Source organism: Hemibagrus wyckioides, linkage group LG18, assembly GCF_019097595.1.
Source record: "Hemibagrus wyckioides isolate EC202008001 linkage group LG18, SWU_Hwy_1.0, whole genome shotgun sequence".
Lineage (NCBI taxonomy): Eukaryota > Metazoa > Chordata > Actinopteri > Siluriformes > Bagridae > Hemibagrus > Hemibagrus wyckioides.
The window spans coordinates 18,416,616-18,427,140 of NC_080727.1; the positions used below are offsets into that span (position 1 = coordinate 18,416,616).

At 37.9% G+C, this 10,525-nt stretch overlaps 1 protein-coding gene across 3 annotated transcripts; it reads left to right on the forward strand.

Moving 5' to 3' along the window:
* The first annotated feature begins 48 nt into the window (after positions 1 to 48).
* LOC131369025 (mitochondrial fission factor homolog B) lies at positions 49 to 8,500 on the forward strand. Of its 3 annotated transcripts, XM_058415406.1 has the most exons (9): positions 54 to 270; positions 1,215 to 1,255; positions 2,378 to 2,629; positions 2,807 to 2,931; positions 3,253 to 3,338; positions 4,506 to 4,688; positions 5,069 to 5,140; positions 5,334 to 5,409; positions 6,242 to 8,500. In XM_058415406.1, exons 2-9 carry the CDS (start codon positions 1,243 to 1,245, stop codon positions 6,371 to 6,373), a joined length of 939 nt encoding a protein of 312 aa, XP_058271389.1. In that variant the 5' UTR covers positions 54 to 270; positions 1,215 to 1,242; the 3' UTR covers positions 6,374 to 8,500. The 3 variants fall into 3 exon arrangements, with proteins under 3 accessions (XP_058271391.1, XP_058271389.1, XP_058271390.1); XM_058415407.1 differs by lacking the exon at positions 1,215 to 1,255 and having other exon boundaries at positions 56 to 270; XM_058415408.1 differs by lacking the exons at positions 4,506 to 4,688; positions 5,069 to 5,140 and having other exon boundaries at positions 49 to 270.
* Positions 8,501 to 10,525: the final 2,025 nt, after the last annotated feature.

The following is a 10,525-nucleotide window of genomic DNA, read 5'->3' on the forward strand; positions in this document are numbered from 1 at the left end:
AATCGAAAGGGTATTATTTACATTAGAACAAACGCAGTTATCAAAGGGTGAAACCTGTTTCATGTGAGGCTCTACACGTGTATTTTGGACTTTTATGAACTCGGACAATGAGCTCTTTTTGTTTATTTCATCCAAAACACCGCCCTGTCTAGTTACACAAACAAACGAATCGAAACGAGTTCAATTCAAACGCGAGTCTTTCTTGCTCGTGCTAGGTTTGTTTGTCATGTGAGGTCGTTTTATGTGTCATCCGTCGCGGTGAAACCTGAGGTTTGTGGAAATATATATATGTATATACATATTTATTTATTGTCAGTTAATCTTGTTTTGGTGTCAGGGAATATGTCATTCCATGCTAACACCACTAGCGCTTTGAATTTAGTTAGTTTTGTTTTGCCCTTCATATGAACACAGAAGGCTAGCAAGCTAAGTGAGCTAAATATATTTTTATAATATGTATTAACTCGTATGTTTTAATGTTAAGTCATCCACAAAGTGTTTGTTTTTCCCCTTTCCCATAAACCTGACCTCTTACTTTCTTGCTAATTCTCACTAGCTAACACAGCGCTTATAAGCTGTTAGCTAATTTATTACCGTGTTATAAGCAGGCTGTCATTAATATAATGTATATACAGTATATATATATATATATATATATATATATATATATATATATATATATATATATATTTCTGGGATTAATGTTATAGATGCACCACACACACACATTTTCTCTTATCATGTTCCAAACTATTTAAATAAATAAATAAATAAGTCTAAACCTGACATTTGTAGAAATGATTTGTTTGGACACGCAACAAGTTTCATAACTAACATAACTTGTACAACCTAGCTGTAATACGTTTCTTTTTTAATATGGGAAAACTTGATGAAAATGAATTTTAGACTTTCAAACTTGGTCACAAAGTATGAGAAGTTGTGTTTAAAACAGCAATATACACAAAAAGTTAAGGATATTTGGGTGAAATTTATGGAAAATGTAAAAAAGTTCACACTACAGTGATATTATATCATGGAAGTTGGGCATTTAAGTAGAAGCATGCAATGGTGATTTCCTCATCTCAAACAATTTATTTATTGTTAATAGTCTGGAGCAAATTGCAGCTTAAATCCATTTAAATTGGTAATAGCTATTCGGTAGTAAATAGAGCATTGGTAATGGAGGGTTGTACTGCTTTTTACTGCTTTAACAGAACAACCACGAAAATTAGGAAACCCTGGATGCGCTTCACAGGTACGACTTGAGTCGAAAGTTTTTAAAGCTTTTGTAATTATAATATGAGTGGAAGTATAGTGAGAGTTTGTCGATTTTGCGGGACATTTCTATAATACATGAAAAGCATCATGATATTTCAAGACATTTCTGTGATGCATGTAAAGCATCACGATATTTCAAGACATTTCTATAATGCATGTAAAGCATCACGATATTTCAAGACATTTCTATAATACATGTAAAGCATCACGATATTTCAAGACATTTCTATAATACATGTAAAGCATCACGATATTTCAAGACATTTCTATAATACATGTAAAGCATCACGATATTTCAGGACATTTCTATAATACATGTAAAGCATCATGATATTTCAGGACATTTCTATAATACAGGAAAAGCATCATGATATTTCAAGACATTTCTGTGATGCATGTAAAGCATCACGATATTTCAAGACATTTCTATGATGCATGTAAAGCATCACGATTTTTCAAGACATTTCTATAATACAGGAAAAGCATCATGATATTTCAAGACATTTCTATAATGCATGAAAAGCTTCACGATTTTTCAAGACATTTCTATAATACATGTAAAGCATCATGATATTTCAAGACATTTCTGTGATGCATGTAAAGCATCATGATATTTCAAGACATTTCTGTGATGCATGTAAAGCATCATGATATTTCAAGACATTTCTGTGATGCATGTAAAGCATCATGATATTTCAAGACATTTCTGTGATGCATGTAAAGCATCATGATATTTCAAGACATTTCTGTGATGCATGTAAAGCATCACGATTTTTCAAGACATTTCTATGATAAAAAGCATCACGATATTTCAGGACATTTCTATGATGCATGTAAAGCATCACGATATATAGGTGCCAGGAGTGACATTTAGAAATGAATACAGCTTCAAAAATGAATTTGATATTTTTATTTAATGTGGGCAAAAAAGAATGAACACTGTTGTGATCAGTGCTGTGTTATAAATAGGTTATAAATCCCTGATATAAATTAATCGAAAACCTTTACATTTTTTTGGTTAGAGTTTATACTCGTGTTGTTCTGTACATGATCTTACATGATAAATGTTATTATGATGTTATTTTAATTAATGTTTCAGATCAACTGTCACTGAGCTGCTGTGTTAACAAAGCCCATTCCCCGGGTTGCGTCCTGACGATGACTGCTCCGGTGTATCTCGTCGACGGCTCTCCGCTTCGAGATCCGCTCTTCACAGCCGTAATCAGCGAAAGGATGCGGGTCCCGGACCGACTCAGAGTCGCTCAGACGGCGGTGGAGGATCTGAAAGCCAGTGCTGAAGATCTGCCTCCCGCTTTCAGCATGCATGTCCCTGACAGACTGGCATTAACAGGTGAGGAAACAGCCACACGTGCTCCAGCTTTAAAAAGACTGCACTTCTTCCCTTTTGTACTTGTGTATGCATATACCTGATAATAAATGGCGCTGGTCATTCTAAGAATAGAAATTCTACAAAAGGGTGAGATAAATAGCTCTTGCCATAGGTCTGTTATGTGACATTTTCTGACAGATGCTCCTGACCTGAGTCCACGGCCCCTTTTCTCCCAGCACAACGCTAGAGGTCATGCGTCTTCATTGTGGAACCTGCGGCAGGGACCCTGGGATAGGGAAACATTCACGCGAGAGCACGCTCAGGTAATCCGACTCGCTAAACGTCGCTGCATCTTCCTTTGTGCACAGAAACAATTCGCTCCGTTTAAGATAACGATTCCTTTGTGATGTAGCTGTAAAGAATCAACAACTATAAAGAACAAGCAAGCGGTTCATGACTGATAAGCCTTGCATGTGATGCTGACTGTATTTGCTTGCTATCATTTGTTTGTTTTTTTATCCATTGTGTCCTTGCCATTTTAAATGAACTTTCTTGTCTTCCTGTTTGTTATCAGCTGCTGTAGAGTATAGGCAGTGTAAGCCGCTGTAAAAGTGGGCTTTAACAGATTGCCCTTTGGTCCACAGAGTCCACTACGGAGATCGTATAGCGACCAAACTTTTGGTAGAACCCCATCCGGGACGCCGACACACTCCAAACACTTTTCTTCAGGGTGAGTGAAAAGCACGGTTTGAACAGCGAGCAAACTTCTCCTTAGCATTTGATGCTTTCATTTGTGAATTAGTGTTAAAGTATTAGATTCATTGTAATACAGTAAAACACAGTAACAAAAACCTGACTAGCAAAAGCCAGACATAAAACAAGAAGGCTACAAACATCAACAACAGTGAACTAAATAGCACTTGATTTCATTTTAAATGAATCATACACAAAATATTTATACTCACTTGATATCCAGTTACACTGTGAGCCAGATAAAATGCTATCATTATCAGGTTCCTAGAGAAAAGCACATGATGATCCAAGAAAATAGTGAAATAGGGACAGAGAGGACTGTATTCTTGCCACATTGCTGATTTGTAAAGCTACCAGCAGAAGACGAGATAATACATAATAATATGTTACCGTATTTGTAGAAGGGACAGTTCTATACTGTAGTACAATGGGTTTCCAGGACTAGAAACTTTAATTAAATATTCAGATAAATGAATTGGATAAATAAATGGAGTTTTAACATTATAAACTGACCAAGCTTGCATTTATAAATAAAACCACTAACCAAATTAGTAAAAAGATTTTATTCATTGTGACAGAATTTAAAGAGCAAACAGTATACTGCATTACTTTGTAAATATTGTTTTTTTTTTTTTTTTAATATAGTGTTTATGTATCTGTTCAGTATTATGACATGTTATGAGCTAAGCATTAACATATTTACAAATGCTTTATTCATTAGTCCAGAAATGTGTTGATTAGATAAATAGGTTAGATAGATATTGTTGCATTAGGTGGAAAATGCTTACATCTGAGGTCACTGCAAATGTCTATCCTTGAGAATTTGGTTCCTTGGTCATTCATTCAGCTCAATTTCACTTCAGCCAGCCGAGCTTCCATGTTGTAATCAGATTTATTAACTCATTTGGTTTTCTTGGAAGAAGAACATTGACCTAAATTCATTGACCTGCAAGCAACCTTGAAGGTTTTACAATCCTGAAAGTTGCACACTTTGCTGTCGCTCATTTATTACCTTCACTTCATGTATCCCTGCATTTATAAATTAAATTTAAAATAAAATTAGCTACTTTAAATAGCTACTGTATGTAACACTGGTAACACTTTTGTGTGTCATGTCCTTGGCACCTTCCTGTTGGTCTGTCAGAAGCCACAGTGCTGGAACGATGCCCGCTGTACCCACAGACCCACCCCTACCTGAACCCCAGGGGCTCGGTGCAGTTGCCCCAGTCCTCCTGACACCTCAGAGCGTTCTGCAGGCTGCCAAGAAGCTGGGCAAGCAGGCCTCGTACAAAATCCTCCAGACTGTCACTCAGAAATACTCCTCCAGGTGACATGCCTCCACCTGCTGCCTCAGATCTTCTCGCTTACTAACAGTTTCTGGTTTGATCGGGCAGTTCCGCTGCCTCAGATTTTCCAGCCTGGTCAAGCTTGAGCAACCTTAACATACTGAAAAATCGACTTGTGAATTCATGCCACATGGCTCTCTACTAACAAGTACTGCTTCTGGTACAGTTCTTCTGATAATGGATTCTTTCCTAGTCCCTTTTTGCTTCAACCTTCACTGCTTATCCCACTAACAAGTTGCCAAGCAGTTATTTAGTTAGAGAGCTTTCTCTCTGCTGTTTAAAAATAGTTTCATTGAGTTCATTAGGAGTTGAATACCACCCCATTCCTTTGGACTTGTGGGTCTCTTCCTTCTGTCTGAAGGTTTGGTTTCCCAGAATACCCTCCACCTCAACAAGTTGAGTATCGCGCTGATCCTGATCAGACCAGGACAAGGTGACCGAGACTTTTGTTCTGTTTGTTCATATTTTTTTTTTAAAAGATCAAACTATTTTGACTATTTGACTTCTAAGCCATCTTTGCATATAGTTTTTCCAACTATTTCCTGAGTGTTTAAATAACACTGTACTGAGCATGTAGTGAAGATTTGATCTCAGCTAAAATCTGATGTTTTCTGCTCGTCCACTAGCACTACACAGGAGGTCTGGCGCAGTCCTGAGGAGGAGAGCGGAACTACAGTCGAATTAATAGTGCTTCGCCGACAGGTTTGTTGGAAACATTTTTTATCTCAGGCTTGTGCTGATCTATCGCACTTTGTACAGTATATGAAAATTAAGGTGCATTTCGTTACTGATGCATTCCATGGTTTAAGGTGGGTTACATTCAAGACGCATAGTAATGGCAGTGTCATGTGAAATTTAAGAAAATGTATATGTTCCAATATAAAATACAAAAATGGCCTTATCCTTGACCCAGATCAGCTGTACTGCTCTGCTGCGGTCCTGCTGGTTTGTTATGGGCTGTGTCTCAATCAGCTCCTTAGGTTCTTAGGTGATGAAACAATATGAAAACATGTATGAGGGCCAGAGTGTTACGCCTCCCAGCACGATCATAAAATTTGAAAACGTGTCTTACAGGGAGCAAGTGTTAGCATTTATGATCCCAGGTGCTAACTGTAGTATGATAAGGAGGCTGGCTACAGCTGGCTAGTGACCAGGATTTGACTGGTGAGCAAACTGAGAAGGAAATGCAGAGGGGGAACATCAACAATTTATCAAGTTAAACATAAAAATGTGGCGATGATGTTTGTAAAGTATCTCGTATTTTATTCCATTTTTTATAGTAACGTTTGATGTGACTTATATATTCTAAAATTTTATCATTAATGCAACCCTTAATGTTAGGGGTTGGTCCAAATTATGGTCATGCAATTCACAAAATAACTAGAAGAGGGCGCCAGATTCCACCTGATCACAATTTAACAGCGGCAGTAGCCAGAGGATTAACTCACCCAGGACTCATGTCCTAATATCCGTTCCACCGGGATTAGATCCATCAAGAAATGTCTGAAAGTCTTTTCTCACTTTGTTCTTGCAGATGATGAAGATGAACAGACGGATAGCAAGTCTGGAGAAACAGAACGCCGAACGCAAACAGAGCGAACTGGTGCTCTTCTCCCTGCTGCTTTCTGCCTGCCTGATCAACGGCTGGCTCTGGATACGCAAATAAACCCGCAAAGCCCTCTGGGAGATCAGCTCCTAACACCCGCTACTTAATTCTTGCACTTAATACAGCACTCAGCGTAAGAGCTCACTGTGACCAGAGGTAGGTTCGAATCAGGGGTGTTGTATACGAGCGTGAAGTTTAAGGGATTTAAAGGGAAGATCACAAGAATTTCCCACAACACACCACTGTGATGATCGTGGGAGAGTGGGAGGGGAAATGCGTGCAGATCAGAAGTTTTCTCTCGTTTCTCATATCCAATGGGAAGCTCTGGAGCAGCGTCTCCTGTCGTATTTCTGACAGTGAATATAGTTAGAGTGCTTCAGTTTAGTTAGTATTAGTTTACTGTGGACTGGGAATGCAAAGTGGAGCTAATCACACGATCTTATCAATAGGGGTGTTACAGCATCATGGTTAGTCACAAGTTAAATTTCTTAAGAATTCTTTTTACCCTGTGGTTGGTTCTCATCCTTTTCGTGCCTGGGTACGACGCCCCAATAGCTTGCATCCCCTTTTGCCCCCATTTCTGGACTCCCCCAAATTATAACGATTATAATTCATATTTTTTCTTAACTCAGCATGATACCTTTCCTCACCAACACACTCTCTTTCTTTCAGATAACAGCCTGATAAATCCAGTCTGTTTATATGATTTTATAAATTCTTGTTCCTGTTTGTTTTTTGTTGTACATTTAAAATAAAGGGGCGTTAAGGGATGTTCACAGAATTTTGTAATACATTTTTGGTTTAATTTTTTACCATCGGTGATGATTTTTTATTTTTTTAATGGACGATTAACTGTGAAACCGTGACACTCTAGTCAACAAAATATCCTAGTACCATGACTATTTCAAACCGCAACACTTCCTCCTAACCATGGGGTTTTTTTTTTTATTGTTGTAAAAATGTAAAAAGTTTTGAGCAAACAACAGACAACGTTCACTCCTTGAATACGCACTTGTGCTTTTATATTTCAAATGCATAAATTTTTATTGTTTTAAACGCTATACTAGTGTATCAGAGGTTTTGCATGCAGCTGATGTTTGTAAACAAACAAAGTGCCAAGAAATCAACAACTGATTGCTCAGTATAGTTATTTATTGAAAAAATTAAATTAAATTTCATTAAGAAAAAAAAAAATGTCAAATGTTATTTTGAAACATGTTCAGGAGTATAAACCAAATAATAAAAAGGTCAAAACTGCAAAATGGAACTGTATGAGATGAATTTTGTAAAAAATAAAATAAAAGGATTTGATTAAAGAGAATACAATTTAATTACAATGAAACAAACAATTGTACAGTAATAAATGTTGTCAAGCAGCAACTTGGGTACACACTTGGTGACAAAACCAATACTCAGGATTTCAATGAAAAATGTTCCTCGCTTGGAGGATGGGGAGAAAACTATCCATCACTGGCCCGAAGTGGGAGATACTGTACATCACTCAGGGACAAGACTGTTTGTAGATTGTCCTGAGCAGGGCTACAACACATTCTTGTTTTGTTTTCAGTAACAAAAGTAGCAAGACCATCAAGAACAATGACTGAACTCTAGGTGGGACCTTCAGGAAATGATACGACGACACGAATAATCAGCACACTGACCTTTACATAACTGACCACAGGCACGCCTGATGTACGATTTTAAAACAAGGACGTCTCGAGTCCGTCCCAAAATAAGTCGCCGCTTAAGATTCCTTTTTCCCAGAAACGTACCTCTAAACGACGGCCACGGATCCCACCCAAACCTCCAATCAGCAGCTCTCAGGTCCATTGTCCGTGCCCAAAACATAGCTCGAGGCGTTGTACAGAATTACTGGAAATGTTTTAGTGTACAAGGCACATTTGAACAGTGGTCATTATCCATAGTGCTGGAATGATTATTTATATCCTCGTTAAGCGAGAACTTGTACGTTAAACACGTGGCTCAAATGACCAAGAAAACGTACAGATAAAAATCTGTGCAGGAAATGTCAAGTACCAGATTTAAATAATACAGAACAGGTATTTCTCTGATGTTTCATGCTGAAGACCTCTATTCACTCTCTCTTTCTCTCTCTCTCTCTCTCTCTCTCACACACACACACACACACACACACACACACACACACACACACACATATATATATATCCGCTTGCTCATTAAAAGTAATAATGTAAAAATGCACTGCAGTCATGCAATAACATGCAAGAGCATATTTCATATAGTTTTGTTTTGCCTTTTTTGGATCAACCAATTGACTATCTTTGGATGTAATCATAAAATAATTCAAATCTTTTGTATTAATTGTGAGGTCATCTTGCTGGCTCATGAATTCCAGTTTGAACGGATGTTTACGCAGAGGTGCCAACATGAAATCTGGGATACAGCAATACAGGAGACGGCTGAAAATATGAATTCAGGTTTGCAGCTCCAGCGAGCAAGCACAATTTACTCGGCCGAAATGCAATCACCGAAGGGGAAAGGACATGTGAGGTGAAACACTCATTTATTTTACTTTTGCTTCATGCTGACTTTAGCTCCTTGAACTTTGATCTATAAATTCGGTCTCATGAGCTAATACAAAACAAAGGGACTTCTGCGTCGATGAACAAGCCGTTGTAGAGTTTGAGAGTCGTAGTTTGAGGGTTTCTTTCCTTTTTGCCTGCTACGATTTTGTTGTTAGCAATGTTGGCACCTCTGTTAATAACACACTGTTGTATGGTCATTTCAGTCCCTTCAGGATTTACGATTGTTATGGCCAAAAATGATTGATTTTGCCGTTTTCCCCAAAATTCGCAATTTTTTTTGTGTTTAATTTTTACGAAAAACTCCTTAAATTGGTGAAATCGCAGGCACAGAATCCCTATTGATAAAAACTCCTACCAGTTCGATGATGGCTGTACTCACATTCTAGGCACGTGAATCGAAGAGGGTCGTTTTGAACAAATCACAAGCTCTTCCGATTACCATCAAGTTTTGCTCGATTTTATGAGGCGGAGAGCCGTTCTTCCCGTTTCCCCACTTGGTTATGAATGCAGTGTTACGCTCATGGAATTTTAAGGCACAGCCCAGATTTGTCCGATAAAAAATATACTCAGAACTCTAGATAGTGAGAGGTATTTCTCTTTCATGGAGTCATTTTAACATTTAATTTAATACAATTACAAATACAATAATACACTCGCGGTATGTTTTCAGCGCCTAGAGATAAACATATGACCAGAATTCAGACATTGATGGATTTGGAAAAGGGGGGGGGTGTAGTTGGGAGGGAGAACGTACGGTTTAGACGATCGTCAGAGTTGAAGACAACGTCAAGATGCCACTGAGCAAAGAGAAGTGAATATGGATAGAATACATGACGTTGCTTCATTTAGCAGATCAACCGATTCGATCCCGCTGTTTTTGTCCGGTGGAACATGATCACTTTATGAAATGTATGCAAGCTGTGAAATCTTTCCATCCTTTGGTCAAAAGCGCAATGAATTCCCTGGAATTTCTCATACGCAACACGTCATACTATATAAAACAGATAATGTAATGGTAGTAAAATAAAAAATAAAAAAAAAGGCTGAAATGGATAGAGACTTGGCAGACCGTGACGTATGACATGACCGTTTTCTTTCACCATTACAAATCGGTGGTGGTTTACGCACAGTGATGCCGCCACCGCAGCTCAAAAGGAAAGAAGGACACTTGCTGATCCAACCCCTCCCTCACCCATTTAAAATAAAAATAAAAAATACAAAGATTCACTCATATCACGTGCTTACACAAACCCAAAACCAGTTGGGTTTTTTTGTTGTTGTTTTTTTTGTCCATTTTTTTTTGCATACACAGCAAAACCACAGACCACGCAATTCTGTGAGGTCAGTACTCTTCAACACTCTGGCAGTGCCTATTGAAGTTCACAGGGCCGTACACATTCACTCCTCCTATCTTACATGTGGTCTTACAGTATTTAGATACAGTATTTACATGGAACAACTGATTCACGTGTAACCATACCGTCGTACAAGTCAAGTGCCAAAAACTGATAACATTGGTATATGTGCACTATCTAGTTCAAATAATATTGAAAGCTTAAAGAAAGAAAAAGTAGTGCAATAAATGCTAACAAAAAAAACAAAAAGGTTGCCAATACATTTGGTCCTAAACTCGAAATGCCACCAC

Bases quoted from the DNA above. Each gene is read 5' to 3' on its own strand.
- LOC131369025 (XM_058415406.1), top strand. The intron at 4,689-5,068 runs GTGACATGCCTC...TTCTGTCTGAAG, and splicing joins ACTCAGAAATACTCCTCCAG to GTTTGGTTTCCCAGAATACC. The intron at 5,141-5,333 runs GTGACCGAGACT...CTCGTCCACTAG, and splicing joins CCTGATCAGACCAGGACAAG to CACTACACAGGAGGTCTGGC.